Source organism: Aythya ferina (assembly GCF_964211825.1).
Source record: "Aythya ferina genome assembly, chromosome: 4".
Lineage (NCBI taxonomy): Eukaryota > Metazoa > Chordata > Aves > Anseriformes > Anatidae > Aythya > Aythya ferina.
The window spans coordinates 52331637-52349242 of NC_140300.1; the positions used below are offsets into that span (position 1 = coordinate 52331637).

The following is a 17606-nucleotide window of genomic DNA, read 5'->3' on the forward strand; positions in this document are numbered from 1 at the left end:
AGCACACTTTTTGCAATGAAACAGCTTCCTTTCCTCTTATACCAGCTACTGTATTAAAGCTTCTAGTATTCCATCTTTAGCTTCCTAGCAGCTTGGCTGACCTCATCCCCAGCTACAATGCGAGGAAAACCAGACATCACCTTCCTGTGAGGCCCTGCAGCAGGTGGGGAAGCTGTGCCGCATCACTGCCCACACCCCATTTTTCAGCCAGTGCCATCCGTCAGTCACTCACAGACCAGGAGGAACTGGTGAGGTGCAAAAGGGCGCCACCCCAGAGGGTGCTTGGGAGCTCTGGCAGGACCACTCGTGACACACTGAGGACATGACGTAGAGCAAAATGGGCCCCTACCCACTCTATCCACACAAAGGCGGTCAGTTTGGTTTAGTCCTGTTGGCTTTGACAGCCTCCCTCAGACTTACAGCCCTGGGTGTACGTGTGGTTAGCAGCTTCCTAGGGATAAAAGTTGGAGGTGAATACTAGTGTCTGTGACAGGCAGGTCAAGCACCATCACCTTCAACAAGAGCACAATGACGTACTTTTGAAATTGCTCTTTGTTGCGTATACTAAAAAAAAAAAAAAAAAAAGATACTGTGCTTTACCAGTATTTCAGACTCCTCAGAATCAAATAATTTATTCTTTCCTAAATTAAAACAGAAAAAGAAGAAGAAGAAGAAGCTTTCCTTTTCAAAAGTGGCTTCTATTTCTTTTTGGCTTGTTGTGTTGTTTTTGGTTTTGTCTTACTACTTTTTTTTTTTTTTTTTTTTTTTTTGAATGGAGGGGTATTTTTAGTTCAAGAGGTTTCTGTAAGATTATTACTCAGAACCTAGAGTGCTCCTGTGAGTTTTTAATCAATTGTGATTTGTCAGGTAGCTTTCTTTTTTCCTCTTGCAAACTGGGCAAGCAGGCACATCCTCAATTAATATTAAACTACCATCACGGCATGTTTGGTATGGAGGAAGTTGGAGCCTGCATGTGGTTTACTGAGAGTAATCTGAAATTTATTTCAACAGATACAGTAACTGTATTGTATAGTCCCTGGGAACTTCAAACCAACCAATCACTCCCACATCTGTCTCTCAACCACTTGCTTACATGAGCTAAATATGTTGAAACTCCCCAACAAATACCAGTTGTTTATCTGGGTACTTTATGCTTTACCAAAGATTCACAGTCAGGTTATTAAAAATTAACTCAATTTTTGTGAAGTAAAATTAATAAAACTAATAATCATAAAGATCGCCTTTAAAACAACATACTCCATACTTACCCTCCCAAAATCTCCATAGGGAGCTAGAATTACAATTACATAGGGAGCTAGTGTTACAATTTTCTTCTTAGGAGTAGAGATAGAGTACTTCGGTGGCTTGTCTTATCAAGGCTGCAGGCAAAGTCTGCATTTTATGGGGTGAGAGCTGAGATCATCAGTCCTGTGTCTGTCTGTCTGTCACAGTATTCCAGTTAATACTCATTACTGACATCTTCATCAAGTTGAATAGCATCCAGTTCCCAGACAGATTGTTACAGATTCTCCTGCCCAGAAGCACAGTAGAAATTGTGAAAAAACAAACCCAAACAAAAAACAGACTTTTCAGGTTCAGACATATAAGTGGGGCCCAGGGAAGGAAGCACAAGATATACAAAGATTACCTAAAGACATTCTATCTTTTCATTGTATTATGTAGTTATTATCTAAAGACAAGGAGATGCCTTCTCATTCTTTCCTGATCTCATTTTTTGGAGAATAAAAACCCAAGGAAAAATTACTAGAGTCTCTACAGCTTCATAAATTAAGCTGTGGTTATTACCCAAGGTTATGACACAGAGTATACGAAATCATTTCAGACAGGGTTGTGTTAATCCATGTTCTGTAAAATGAGAACACTTCCAATTACTTGGCATCTGCTACTTAATTGTATTTTTTTCTCATTCCTGTAGGACAAAACTTTGTTCCATCCGGTAAGCAGCAGCTGCATAGATTGCAACCCAGCTGAAAAGAAGATTTTCATGAACAGATGTGATCCTTTATCTGAAACTCAACAGTGGATTTTTGAACATATTAATACAACTGTTTTAGAAAAATTTAACAGCAAGGCCAGTTCCTAGGGGAAAAAAAAAAATGAACACACCCAGTTACATACAGCCTGCAGACTACATTTTCGCCAGCATCTGGGTCAAAGGAGTCAGGAATTAAATTTCCTAGATCCAGGAAGTCTGTCCTGAGGATTAAGAAAATGCCACAGCAAGAGCCAGCAGGCTGTCCTTGTGGATGTACAGTATCTGAAGAACTTGGCTAGGAGCCTCACCGGATGCTGCTGAGAACTTCAGGCTGAAAACTCCCTTGCTGGTCAAGGGAAAACTTTGTTTAAGAACTGTTTAAAAGTACTCCAAGTTAATAAAGTAAAACAAAGCTCTAGAGTTTCTCAGGTCAAGTCCTGCCGTAGTGAGTAGTTCAGAACAGACACTGTAATTTGGGATGGGTATATGGTGTGCATGACGGCTACAGGAACCTGAAGAAATCCCAGGTTTTAGAACTAAACATGCTGGTGGAAGAATAATGATGTCCCAGCACTCCCCAGACAAGATATATGCTCTGTTGATATTCTCTTAATAAAAGGTTGGGTTAAGCGGGTTTAACCCTCAGAACTGCTGCAATTAATTTTAAATACCTCCCTTTTACATTCCATTCATTACAAAAATAGGAATGGTAGAAATCTTAGGGTCTAGAATTACACTGTAGTGAAGCATGAAATGAACTGTAAGGTTTTGTCCTCATATTTCTCCCCTTCAGTTGGGAAAAAAAAAAAAAAAAAAAAAAGGAAAAAAAAAAAAACAAAGCAATCAAATTTCTATATGTGATATATTTAGCAGTTGTGATTCAAATCCCATTGTCACACAAGGTGAGATTTTTTTCAGTGACAAATATAACATCAGCAGCTGCAACATAATGGAAGGCTTTTGGACTAGCTATCTTTTGTAAAGGTAGAATCCTTACCAAAGTATAAATTAAATTTAAAATAGGAAGAAAAAAAATGTCATGAAAGTAGGAAATAATTGCATACTGCATGCTGAACTAGGTTAGTCAAATTAATATTGGTACACTGCCATCACCTAAAAAAGTGTTGACTCCCCATAGTGCTGCTTAGAAGATCTTGCAGAGATCATATGTTGTTCTTGACAGATATGCTTGGAGAGAAAAATTGACATGAAACTAGTTGGGTGGTTTCAGAGTTCTTGATGAAAACCATGAGGGGAATTACATGAATCTTAGTTATCAAAGAAATGGCACTGTAGATCTTATGATGGAGGAAAAGAGGAGTGCAAACAAGTTACATGTTATAATATTTTGGTGTTTTAGGCGCAGACACAATTTAGATTCAGACAGATTTCTGTCACGCTGATGGTCATTATGGCATGTAGTGTCCCTAAGAACTATCAAGCTATTGGCTTGAGAGGCCTACAGTTCTTTTCTGAAGAAATCAGTTAATACTGATATGTGGAACATAATTGACAAGTTTGGGATTTTTCAAAGTAAGACCATGTGTATAAATATATCCAAAAAGTATATGGACTGCTTTTACTTGAAACATGAATTTACAGATGAAAGCACCATACAGATAGATGACATTCCCTAGAGGTGGCTCGAACAGTGCTGTTAGGTTCCAAAAATATCATACATAATTAAGTTGATTTTTCTGATTCCTGGAGAGGTGGCTTTCTAGCCAAACTACTGATGTGTAGGCAACCCTGTTCTGAGGGATAAGGGTGAATGTGTTTTATGTATTGCTCCTTACACTGTGTTTATGCACAAAGAGCACTGATTGCATCCAGAGGATGGTTCTAATACCAATTAGTATGCGCTACGTTATGACAGCACCTTGTAGTTGTAGATTAAGACCCAAAATTGTAGGTTATAGGAACTTTTTAGGAGGGTAATGAAATTCTGAAGCACTTAGGATGCGTGCACTTAGAAAATTCTGAAATGTATCCATACTGTGAGTAATTGGTTCAGGTTATTGAAGAGACCTTCCAATTAATCTAAAAGTAATGTCTATACAGCTGGAATTCTTATTTTATGAGTTTAAAGCAAATTAACTTGTTTAGGTATTGTTTAAATTGAATTTAAAGTTATAGTGCACTGAAGAATGGAGGCAGTAAGGCTGCTGTGTGAGGATACTTCAGATTAATGTAGCTATCAGTACACAGGACCAGACTGGGCACTGCAGACTGTCAGCCTTCCCAGGTGCAGTGCATGTAGCATCATTTATTTGCAGCCTGAACACGAGAAAAAAGGATTTAGAAAAAAGAAGAAAATGGGCACCTTAAATGTAAATGCAGTCTTCAAGCTGCTGATTGAAAGTGGCCCCAAACTGTCAAAGTCTTGGAAGCAACACTGTCTGCCCAAAATAGAGAGGCAAAGGAGAATTGCTAAACCAGCTAAGCAATTTATATTATGCACACATTGGTAGGATTATATCATTCAGTGTCTGACTGCATCTCAGTGGTCTGATTCTGAAATGTCTAATGGGAACTAGACTGCTGTTGGGGCAGAGTTCTTGTACGCTTTTTACAACCTTCATTGATTAATATTGCACAGCATCCTGTACTGCCAAAGAAAACTTTCCCATTACTCATAGTTGGACACTGATTGTAAGCTCTAGCAGTCCTTGTCAGAAAACAATCCATATAACTGATATTCAGATGTCTTGAAAAAATGTATTCTACATAATAATTTTTTTTTTATAGGCAAAATATGAGAAAAAATATATTAGAGTTTGTTGTGTGTCAACAATAAGCAACTTTTGATTAATCTGGAAATACAAAGTTAAATGAATGTCCAGATCTTGCAAAGAGTTTATTAAGAACTTGCCACAGTGTGGTATAAAAACACACACACATATACATATATGTGTACATTACTAGTGGAAAGAGACAGATGGAGCAGAGAGGTTTGTTTTCAATTCTTGGGCTGAGATATCAAATATTTAGTATAAACAGAGCTGCACAGAGAAAAAAAAATGTATACATATAAAAAAATATATGGAGCCATTAGCCTGATAGAGAAGACAGTTATCTCACTGTTTTCAGCTTAAGCAAATTTCTCTTTCTAAAAACCGAGACAAAGAAGCTAGCATGCAGCTTCTCCACAGGCAGCTATAATCCTCCTGTTCTGCATAGAAGGTGGCCCTAGGGACAGTGTTTCAGAGCTGTGCTCCTGTAGCATTTGGGATGATGGATTTGCAAAATGGTTATGACTTGCTAAGCACAGGACTCCTTCAACAGAAAGTATTATTAATAATATATGATCATCCCTACCTCTAAATTAAATTCTGTCTTGAGTGTTCTCCAAAGCTTTCTACTGATGACAGCATTTCATGACTAATTTAACGTTCAGAATTTCTTTAAGTCTTCCAGCAACCATATCTTTTCCACCCAACAGACATCTGAGCAACTCAAAAGATCAGATAGACAGGTATATTTTCCTGTCATATTTCACCAGGATCATTTAACTTCAATATGCATTTCTCCAAAAGACTATGAAGTTTCTTCCAGAAAAATGCTTAAAATGTGAGGTACTTCTGAATATATTTTGAATCTAGTACACAGGTAGCATTAACCGATGTAGGCTGATAATTTTAGTGGGGCTCTACTAACCTCTCCCAGCTGATGATTTGCTTCGGTTTGTCTATTGATGATTTTATGATTGAGAGTACTTTAATCAACATGCCTCAAAAGATCTATGCATCATAAGAGTTCATCAGCACCTACCCTAAACTTTTCCCATTTAAGATTATCTGACTCTTTTCTTGGTCACCAAACTATCACTACAGGAGATAACAGCAATTGGAAAAACTGGACAACAAAAACTCTAAAATCGTGTACGTTTCCCTGTGTATATTCCAAAATCCAAACAAAACAGAAGCCCTGGCAGAGAGGGCTTAAAGGAGAGGGTATTTGGGAAACAAAGCATTTCAGAAGCATGCCAGAGAGTATCCTTGTTGCAAGAGGCATGATGACACTTCACTTTTCATGGGACCTTATTTCAGGGAAATGAGGTATTTTTAGAACAAATGTTTTCTGTAACATTATGGGTATTTTAGTGATATAATGCATGCTTCCGGAGTGTTATCAGTTTATAAATAAATGGGCTGTAGCTGCTGAACTAGGTCGTCTTCATGATAAAGATAGCCTAAGCTTGAAAGGAAGCCAACAAGCACTTAACAACCTTTGATTACTGGCAATTTTCCAGGCATCAGCGTCTCCATGGCCTCAGTGAAACTGGATGCCAGAGAAGATCACAGAAGAAACATACATAAATAGCCTAACCAAATGTATTCGATGGGTTGCACCTGTTTAAGAATGGATGTCACCTTTGTTAAAAAAAAAAAAAAAGTCATAATCAGAATTAAACATTTAAATAAGCGTTTTTACTGATAACTTCTGCAGAGGGCCGAGGGAACGGTACTCTTTCAACCCACCCAGGCAAAGCGGGGATGAAGTGCTTTAGGAAGGCAGTTGTGAGGAGGCTTTCAATGTGGCTGCCACCAAGGGTGCATCTATCATCTGGTTAAAGAGCATCAATCTTTAATGCTGGGAGGCCAGAAATTTTTAAAAGAACATAAGGTGTACATTAAGAAAAAATGAATATGATGATAGGTTACTTTTTAAAATCCATCAATTATGCAAGCCATTTCAAAACCCTTGAAAACAAAAAGCTGATCAGAAGTAGCTTTTTTATAGCTGGTATTAGGTATAAAAGGTTAATGAGTTCATTTATATAACTCCCTTACAAATCTGTTCCATATATCCTTTTAGAAAGAGCACAGAGGTCCCAGAGTGCTTTTACATCACATTTTGAGGATCTCGCCCTACCTGGAAGTAAGTTTTGAAAGACCTTTAGAAAATTTATATATTAAAAAATATATATAAATGAATATTATATCTAGTGTACAAAGGGATTTTGCTAAACTTCTTCATCCAAAATAGTACCCACTGACTGGAAAAAAAATAGATGAATAAGTACAATAGTTTAGTAAATCCTTGGTGTGTAGTGTTTTCGATTTAAGATTTCTACTCTTTAAGAAAAAGTACATAGTTTAGTGAATCTGTGTAGTTAGTTGCTGACAGTTGTTTTGTTGTTTTTTTAAGCACATGTGATACATAAATTTGTCCTGAGGTGTCCTGTAACCTCATATTTTTCTTGTTATAATTCTGAATGCATTGGGCTGAGAATAACCTAGGCAGAGAAAAACCTTTAAGAACTATCTAACTGAAAAAAACAAACAAACAAACAATGAGCAAGTTTAGCTAGAGAGAAACTGAAAAATGCATCACATTTCCAAAGCTTCAGCAGCATTCAGAAAATACATTTACTTCGTGTGATGGCTCTGTGCCCTTTCAGTGTATCATTAATATCACTGTCATTACTCCCAGAGAAGGATTTCTGAAAATGTTGTGCTATCATTTGGCACAGTTGATGGACAGGGTGCTGCCAGAGAAAAAAAAAATAAATCACTTTTTAGTAACAGTTCCTAAAAAAATGCATTCAAACATTGCAGTCTGGTATGTCTTCAGAGTCTTAGCTATTTTTGAAGTTCCCATTACCTCAGTTTTTTGTTTGTTTGTTTTTTAACAGGACCAGACAAAGCACTGGCACAGGTTCCCCAGAGGGGCTGTGGGGTCTCCCTGCTTGGAGATCTCCAAAAAGACACTTGGACGCAGTCCTGGGCAGCCTGCTCTGGGTGGCCCTGCTTGAGCAGGGGTTGGACCAGGTGGACTCAGAGGTCCCTTCCAGCCTCAGCCATCCTGGGATTCTGTGCCTCAGTGGCCTTTATGAAAACAGTGCATACAACAGAGGCGCAGAGAGAACATGCATTAAAACAAATAAGAATTTGTGGCTACCTAAAGATACCTAGTCCACAGGCACATTAACTATACACAAATATAAATCTGTTTCTTTTGTGCGGCCCTTGTGGAAGATGCACAGCTGCAGCAAGTATATGAATGAGAAGGAGCCACGTAAAGTGGGCCAGCAGGAAGTCCTTACTTAGCAGACACAGAAAGAGTCACGGTGACCTTATTTTTGAGAAGCAGATGAACAGGGCCTTGAGAGTGATACCACAGCCAACACAAGCGATGTGAACAGAGCTGCAATGAGTCAAGTTTGCTAAGCAGTGCTATCTAAAAGATATTAGGGCATGGGAAAGGAAAACTTGGTCCTCATTAACCTTTGCCCTTATTAACCTTGGCAGTATCCCTCATCCTTTTTCAAAATATTAGTTGATTTAATTAAGTTAATCCTTCACCTCTCCCAGCAAACAACCTAAGCCCAGAGGAACCACAGCCCAAGCAAATTCCTGTTGACCAGCTTAGAGCATCTAATTGGCACAAACACTAGGCACAGGTTAGTCAAAAAAAAAATACTGCCACCAAAGCTAAAACATAATCAGCCTGAAAAAATCCATAGGGCCCCCTTAAATCCCTCTGTGAAAAAGGGTTTCACTTGCCTGGAGGAGTGATTGATAGTAATGATCCTAGATTAAGAAGATCAGGAGTCATGAGCTAGCAGGGAGGTGAAAGGCCAAATGGTGAGCTTATGGCATGGCAGTTTAATTGAGAAAGGAAGGAGGAAATAGGTGGTAAGAAGGAAGAAGCAGGAGTCATGCTTATTTCTGGGTATGAAGGAGGCATGACCTACAAAGGTCAGCCACTGATAATTTTGGATACCTCTTCATGTGCCAGGCTTTGTGTGTTTATTTCCATCATAAATGTTCAGGAATTGAGAGGCAATCACTTCCACCCTCTCCCACAAAGGATTTAAATTTAGAAGAAAGACATTTTCATACTCTGAAATGCGCTGATCTTGAAGTATGTGAGTGCTGCAAGAGCAAACGTTTACTGGACACCATGCCAGCATGGGGTTTTCCACCAAAGGTAGGTGCCTCCGTTCCTGAGGATGTTTTGGAGATAGCATGTAGAATCAGAATATTATGGTCACTATTTTAACTCAGATTAATATTTATCTGCATCTCAGGCTTTTTTGAAACAGGTAAAGAGGTTAGCTAAATTTTCCAGGAAATGTCAAACCTGATGTGTACACAATAGCTCTGCCTCCTCCCAGCGTGGATCAAGGTAACTTGTGTTTATCTTCAGACATCACATAGAGCTCCTAAAAAGAAATATCAGTGTGGCAGATTTTGTCCATGTTAGAGATATACCTCAGCATGGGCATATCCACATCCCATATACTTTCTGTGAGGGAGAAAACTCTGTTGGCAAACTATTTTCTCACCCAACTTTAAAATTCAGTGCTAAAGTCATTTAAGACCAGAAGTGTCACACTCCATCAATACGGTTCTTACAGATGTTTAGAAGCAGCTGAACTTAAATTTTGCAAGCAGGTTTTAACTTGTGATTATCCTTATTGAGCTAATGTAGATATAATAAACTGACTTATAATTAAGTTACATTAAAATGTAGTTTGTATAAGCCACCAAGGGGTTATAACTACTTGAGTTGAAGGCTTTATTTCAAATCTAAAATTGATGTGTAATCCCTGATGAACACATGATATGAGTTCACCTTTATTCAGACTGCAGAGAGTCAGAGTGGCTTTTTTTTTTTTTATTACAAAACCACAAGAAGAGGGAAATTGTCCAAAAGGCAGCAGCTCTTGCTTTTAACTATATGGGGCTTCAGTTTATTCCTCAATATGTCAGCAAAGATGATATATACATATTAACATCTCCCATGATTCTCATTATCAAAGCTGCATTTGCCTACATGGCAGTAAAGCATCATCTTTTCTTTAGTATTAGCAGTGAATCCTTTCATTTGTTTCCCAATTGTTTTTATACACCCCCGGAGTCATTTATTTATAACCAGAACATGCAAATAGAAGTCTTACCCTGTCCCTTCACTACACAAGTTCCTGGTGAATCAGAATAGTAGCATGAAGACCACATAAATGCAGTGTTGAAAGGACTGTCAGACAAGGAAGAAGTATTCTTTGTAGAAGAATGATAAGCCTCCCTAAAGTTGGGTTTCTTTCAGTCCTGTTATAGTTGCAGCCAGTGCCGTACATCTAAACATGTCATGGTAATCACACCTGGAATTATAATGGTGCCTCACCAGGGCTCTGCTGCCAGTTTTCTGTATGAATCTCCACCATGGCTATGTAAAGCTGTTCTTTGGAGCTGAGTGTCTTCATCCACAGTTGCTGTCCCTGTAAGGAACATTCCTTCCAGCTGTGCCCTGACCTGATATTTTCCACCTCAAACTTTGCTGGCTGAAGTCACTTGGTGTTGGCCAGCTCCCCAGATGATCTGGCCCATCACACATCTCTTAATGCTTCACAGCAGTCTAGCCCACATGAACACATACACAGTTCACCAAACAGTAGGTGGCAAAATAGAAATTTATGGTCCCTGCTGAGTCTCTGAGATGCTTTTATTTATCAACTAGCCTTTCTGATGGCCAGAGTGATTTCCAGGCACTTCTGTGAATAAGTATCCTTTCCTGCAGGTATCTTGCAGAATATCCATTTCTCTCACTTTTCTGAGAGTCTGGAAAGGCAGCCTTTGCTTGCTGTTAAACAACATTCAGGACAAAACATTCCCTGGCAATTCAGCTATTATAAACTACTTTCAAAAGGCCAAGAAGGGCTGGAGACAACTTTGTGCAATCTCTATCCTGTGTGCTTGTAGGCAAGGCAGCCAGCAATGATCTGGGCTGATAGGAGGCTAGTAGAGATCAATCAACAAGTAGTAGACAGAGTTGTCTCATTTTCTGAGAATTGAGGTCTAGTCCTTTGTTTTTTGTGATTTAAGAAACATATCTCTCTGGAAAAAGATGTGGGAAAATATTTTCAGGTGTGTATATTTAAATTATTATACAGTAGGCTGCAATTAGTAATATATACATTATAAAAAACAAAATGAAAACATGCACTTCTGTGCTGACTAGTCTGAGATAGTTGGCTTAGATGTTATTAAACACCAGCTGTAGAAGCTTTGACCAACTTACTGATGTGTTAAAATAAAGTTTTCAAGACATGCTTACAGGGTTTACAGAGAGCACATGCCTGTAAATTACTAGACTGTAATTAAGAACCTGAACTATGGAATAAAAATTGTACACCTGTCCTATTTTATATTTGGATGTATTAAAGTATGGAATACAAAGTAAAGATTGCTGAAGTACAGTTAAAAAAAAAAATCACCACGATCTGAATAAATAAATACCTCTCAGAAGTTACAACCTTAGTGTTTCAATTTGTTGTGCATCTGTTGTTGTTGAAACAACCTGCTGTGTATGTCAAGTGGGTGAAGAACAGGACCAGCTTGTTCAGAGTAACCAGGGCTACCCAGGGCCTTAGGGCTGCTTGCTGTTTCCACAGCCCCCAGCCATGCTAACTGTGCAGTATCAATAGGAGAAACCAAAATCTTCTCCATCTAAAAGCATTTTTAGCTCTGGCAATGTTGGAACTAGTATTTTGAGTGGCCACTTAAATAGGAGACAAATACAATGTAGGATTAGATTAACCTATTAAAAACAGGTTGCTGCAATGCAGAAAGTTATGAGTCATATTGGAACAGCAAGAGTCAATCATCTTCAAAGACTAGGGGAGGAAGAGTTGTTTATTACCAATTATTTTGTTTATATTTCAGGGAATTATTTTTCCTTTTTCATTTGCATTTCTACTTTAAGCCCTGTAACTTGATTTTATACATACCCATACACTTTTTTAGTGCTGTACCTCTACCCTAAAAGTATCTGATCTAAATCAGTTAAGTTCATCCCTTACATCCACCGGGTATGGCAGAGTTGTTGTAGGATTTAACTGAACACGGTCATTGTTTATTTATTCAAGCAGCTTTCTGAGGGAACGGTTAAAGTGTGTATTCCTTCTGAAGACCTCTGACTGTCAGAAGCAGTAAAAATAAGAAAATTATAAGTATGCATTGGAAATATGTGACTGCTCCTTGTCTAGAGAGCTTAAAAGGCTGCTGCAGTCAAATGTAAACTGAAGAAATCCCCATCTGCAAGGAAATGAAAACTATTATTTTCCATCTAAACTTTACACCTAAACCATTTCTTAGACTAATTCCTTAGGCAGCTCCACTGAGCAAACTTTGGTAAATATCTCTCCAGAATGATCATAAACCGAAATGATGTTAACAACAAAACAAAGTCCTAGTGAGGGGGCTTTTATGCGTAACAAAAACTCATATCAAAGCCCAAAGGAAACTGGAGTAATCAACATTGCAGGCGCTACCCTTTGGCAAGGGAACAACTAGGAACAAAGAAAAAATATTATTAAAAGAACAATAAAGTGCTTCAGATACATCAAAAACAATTAGCCATTAGTTTTAACGGAGCCTAAAGTTAAACATGGTAAAACAACAGAGGATTTTCCCCATTTGCATCATTTAAAGTTCACGGTCTTGGAAAAGCATTGTGGATACAGAGCCTTGTGTGAATTTGGTGTCAATTATCTAATTAACTTTGATAACATCAGATGCAACCCTTCAGGGAAAAAGAGCTTCAAAGAGCTCTTGCAGGTAAGGGCACATCAGGAGAGCAGTAAGAGCTGAGGTGTGGAGAACAGAAAGGAGAGAGGCCTCTGGACTAAGTGCTTGTCCCTGGGCATGCAGTAGACAGCAAGAGCCACTGAGCAGCTGCTGGTACACATTTACCAGCCCAGTGTGCAGCATCTCCACGTAGGAAGGAGGGCAAGGGAGCTGAGCAGGTTTCTGCTCTGGCTCGTGTTTTGCTTCAAGGCCGAGCTGCTGCGATCTGGAAGCAGAAGAGCATTCTAGCCTGGCTCCTGCCTCCTCTTCCCATCCTCCCTCCATCAGCAGTGCCCGCAAGTAAGTGAAGTTTGTAAGTGAAGCTTTGTGAAGGTTGTGTTATGAAAGTGCATTTTAATTATAGTTTAATCCTGGCTAGGCATGTGGGCAGCTCCTCATGCAGGAGGGAGATTGCCCCTCCCAGAGAAAGCCAACAGCAGCTCATGGCTCTCAGCCTTCACATACAGCTTTACGTTAGCAGCAGCTGTTCACAAACACTTACCACCCACAGCCTGAATTTCCATCCTCAAAAGCTCGTGATACCACCAGCTCATGCAGTAGCTCTGTGTATGAGCTGCCTGTTAGCTCAAGGCAGTGCTGACAGTGCCACTGCTCTGAGGGCAGGCCCCTGCCCAGGGCTGAGAAGTGCCACCTCCCTGCCTGCACAATCACTAGTGCTGGCATCTGTGCATGCCTGGCCGGTGCCAGCTCTCCTCCTTGGTTTTGGAGGGTGTGTTCTGATGGTCATTCCAGGGCAATGGATGGTGCAGAGGGTGTCAAACTGAGTGCAAAGTCAATTATCTGTGGGCAACCCTGGAAGGCACCCCCTTAGACTACACCATGTGCTTCAGGTGACCCAGGAGGGCCTGCGCCGGCACCAGCAGCACCACCAGGACAGGTGTTGCAGTCAGAGGTAACTGGTGCTACCTGAGCAAGCCCATATCACCCATTTCCTCACCAATCCCACTCCTCCATAGGCCATCCCGAAGGGTATATGAAGCCTTTACTGAATCCCTCTCTCAGTTCTTGAGGTCTTTTGCTTCAGGGGCTCCTGCTTGTATCACCTAATTAGCAACCAGCTGTGCTTCCACCACTTTCATGCTAAGAAATCTGCATTTGCAGCCCTCAAAGAAGATGCATCCTTGGTTCTCTAAGCACTGGGACATGCACTTGAAAGGAGACCATGCCCACCCAAAATCAGGTCAGTGACTAAATTATTTGTTGCTGTCAGATCAGGTGTCAGTACTGTATGCACACTTAGGAAGATATTTGCAGTTGTTTCTTAGATCTCAGGGCAAAAACTACGTATTAGTGAAATAACAGCTGGGTTGGGAGGGAAAGGCAAGGAAGGGTGGGAAGATGAAACTGCAATGTCATCTGCTGAAAATGCAAATGTTTCTGCTGCTAAGAGCTTATGTAGGTGGTACCAATAAGGGATACTAGAATAACAATGGATATAGGACTGTAAAAATCCATGGAAAGCTGCATTTACTGGTTTCAACTTATTTCTTCTAAATAGCATGCTAAGAACTTGAGATCTGTGCCCCTGCCTTTTAGGATTTCTAACCTGCTTGTCAGGGCTCTAGCTCAAGAAGTCCCAGCCTTCTGTACCTGCATGCTGGTCCCTTGGCAAGGATAGTGCAACACATGCTTTCCTGAGCCAAAGCAAAATGGCATTGCTGCCTATCCCTGCTAGCTGTCAGCATGCCTGTGTGACTTTTGTCATTGCTCTGCCATTTCTGCCAAAGTAAGGAAAAGACAGTTTTCCTGCAGTCTAGGCAGTGTCAGCAGTGCCTGAGGCTGATAGGCACCATGGTACAGCCTCAGATAGCTGCAGGAGGTGGAAAAAGGGTAGCGTTACGTGTATTACCTGGTAGCAGACCTAGAAAAACGTGGCGCTGTGTGGCAGGTTGGAAAATGTTTCTTGTGTAACTTTTTTTTGTGTGTGTGTAATTAGAGGAGAGTTTACTACTTTGTTTTTCAGAAAGGCAAAATACTAGAAAAGCACATTTCATTTTAGAAAGTACCAGTAAATGAAAAGTAAAAAGCAGAAATTTCATGTCTTTTGAGTTATCTACATTTGGTATCACAGATGTTGCTGAGCTTTTGTTCTGTGCAAGAAGTCTTCCTCTTTCATCAGTCTTTCATCTGACCGCTTACAGAGATCTTCAGCTAGATCACTCTTAAAAGGCTGAAGCTGTGCTAATTCTCAGGATGGGATTGTCAGGAAGAATGTGAGGAAGTTAAGGCAAGTCTAGCCAAGAATAAGGTCTATGATATTTTCAGCTCTCTTGAGAGCTTCCATCAAGGTAAACCTAGACTCATTTTCTCTCTTATAAAGTGGCTCTTTGAGGCAAAGTGAACCGGTGTTTTCAGCTATTTGTTTTCCTCAGTGTTCTTTACTTGGTGTCTGATCACAGTGGTTGGCATACACAAATACTGTGGCTCATTTTTTTAAAAAATGTGTTATACCAGTAATAAAGAAAACAGTTTGCATTTCAGATGAAGAGGCAATAAGTGTATCACAAAATATTTACCTGGAAGAGTAATAATTTGCTGAGGATTTAACAGCAGTATGACTTTTTTGTGTATATGATTAAAGCTTACAGCTTTGTTTTCAAACTAAGGTTTTCATGGGGGTTTTTATAGTACAAAGCATGTACAAGTATGTACAAGTATGCCTATTTTTTCCTTTTTTTTTTTTTTTTTTTTTTTTTTTGAGATGACAGCCTGTATTCACTTTTCTGGAGAGGTTTAACAGTTTGTGTTTGTAAGTGTCCTGCTTTTAAGCAAGGTAGAAAACCTAACCTCTTAGCCTGTGTTAATTTAGTGGTTGTAAGTGGTTGTTCATATTTACCCAATATGAACGTTTTTGCTGGGAATGGATTTTATTCCTTCTCTTTCTCTCTCTTGAAAAGAAATAAAATAAAACCCATGAGCTCATTGATCATCTGGGAGGGGAACTTTTCCCCCACCTGCTGACTTTTTTTTTTCCATAGGTCAGGGGCAAGTAATGACATGGGAGGTGAGGTGGCAGGGTGTGGGGAAGGAGGGGAAGAGCACAGATCATGAAGAGCCATTGGGCCACCTCATGTCTGTGTCACACGAGCAAAGCAAACAGGCACAAGGGCATTTTGCATTGATGTTGTTGGAATGCTTTTTTAAAAAAAAAATAAATAAATAAAATTACTCATTTTCTGTCCTAGTTGAATGAAGAATGTGACGTGCTTAACAGGGAAGGTGGTGTTATGGCACCTTTGCATTGGCTCTGTGGAGCAGGGTCGGAGAGCTGCTGGAGTTAAGCGTGCTGGCCAGGGCTTCCTGGAGGAGCTTGGTCAGCCTCAGGGATGGTGGTGGCAGCCGCCCTACAGGGTATGAACACAGCAGCTTTGTACGGTATGCGTCTGCCAAGTGCACCAAGGCACAGGCACGCACATCATCGTGAAGGTGATTAAGTGTAGATTGAAGGGCCCCCAGAACAGACCTGGCTGGCTGCACTTCAATTGGAGGGCTGACAGTATTTTTGCTTTCCAGGTCTACATGGGAGACAGCAGAATGGCTGGAGCCTAAAAGCATCCTCTTTAGAAGTGCAGGCTCAGAAAAATCTGTCATTCCATATCCATCTTATTTTTCCAACTCTATTTGTCTTGTTGGATGCTAATTTTACTAAAGCCAAGAGATACATTCTTGTAATTGACTTTGTTTCATGCAGCAATAACAAAGTTTGAGCTAGTTATTTTTTGACTTAAAATTCATAGTTCAAGGCAGAACATGAACCCTGGGGAAATAATTGGTCGGTGTCCATATTATTAATATTTTTAAAAAATCAAAACTCAAGTAAAAAAAAATAAGGCTTTCCTGCTGAATAGTGCTGTATTTTCTGCATAGTATGTAAAACATTCTTTAATTGCATTTAAGCATGTCTGAAGAGTGCGATCAATTTTTCTGTGATAAAATTTGCTGTAGCTTTCCTGAGAGCAAAGCAAAGAGCATACATTATGCAAGTGGTATTTGATATCCCCAACAAAAATAAACAGCTGGAGGAATTCAGTGAGGAAGCATCATGCAGGACAACATGCCCTGCTTTGCTTCCTCCTGTGCTCTTCCATGCACAAGCAGCATGGTGGGTGAGGGAGATTTGCCCCTGATGGAGGCCCTGGCCCCTCAATGTGAGCTCCTGCTCCCACTGAAGTTCTTTCATCCAAGGCCTCACTTGCTCCATGGCCCCAGCATGGGGTGGTGCCCACTCCTGTAGCAGTGCCTGTTTTGCTGTTTCTTCCATCTCCTACATTGTGTTGTTTCTCAAGTACATCCAGCAAGGCTCGCTTACTTCAGATCCTTAGAATCATAGTCGGCCTTTTGAGATTCCTTAGTGACTTTACCTGTTCAGTTTTGGAGACCCCCTTTGCTCAAGGAAGCAAAAGCATAGTGTCTCGGCACATTTGAAGCTCAGGAGAGGCAGAAGCAAGTTGTTGCTGGTGCTAAGGCTTTGCATCAGGGCATGTCTGATGGCCACAATCAGAGCTCTGGCCTGGTTATTATACAAAATGCAAAGTTACACAGTACCATAGCAACAATAAGAGCAATCAAAGGGCAAAGGTTTGCATACTGAGAGGAACTTAATAGCAGCAAGGAATGCATGCAGCCTGCAGTCTTTTAAAGCCTGTTTTGGGTGCTAAAAATGCCCCCTGCAAGCGTGCTTTGTTATGATAAAGTAGAGACACAGTGAGTAAACTCTACTTACTTTATTGCTAGCAATCAGGTATTGTTCATTTGACTTCTTGTATCAAAGGAAATTAAAATGCAAATAAATACCATCATAGTACACATTGATTTTTCGTTAAAATAAGTTGTTATTGGCAAGCAGGAGTCAGAAATCAGCTTTTCCAAGTGCATTAGAATTGAAGAAAAGTTTAAAAAAAAAAAAAAAAAAAAAAAAAAGATGTCTTAAAAAAAAAAAGCCCTAAGACTGCAAGGTATAGAAACCCTTCTGCTTCCCTGTTCATGTTCTCCTTCTCTTAACACTCAGATGCAAA

General features: G+C 39.9%; 1 protein-coding gene across 7 annotated transcripts in view; it reads left to right on the top strand.

Annotated features, from left to right (window-relative positions):
- The window catches only part of GALNTL6 (polypeptide N-acetylgalactosaminyltransferase like 6), a 528873-nt gene that overhangs the window by 497026 nt on the left and 14241 nt on the right, over positions 1 to 17606 (top strand). For 6 of the 7 annotated variants that reach the window (XM_084518899.1, XM_084518894.1, XM_084518900.1 and 3 more), the window contains one exon: positions 1937 to 11250. The exons of the other annotated variant lie outside the window; for it this stretch is intronic. In XM_084518899.1, coding sequence (XP_084375025.1) covers positions 1937 to 2104 — 168 coding nt within the window. In that variant the 3' untranslated portion in view covers positions 2105 to 11250. Of the gene's footprint in view, positions 1 to 1936; positions 11251 to 17606 lie in introns of those variants that run through there. 7 annotated transcript variants of the gene reach the window in all.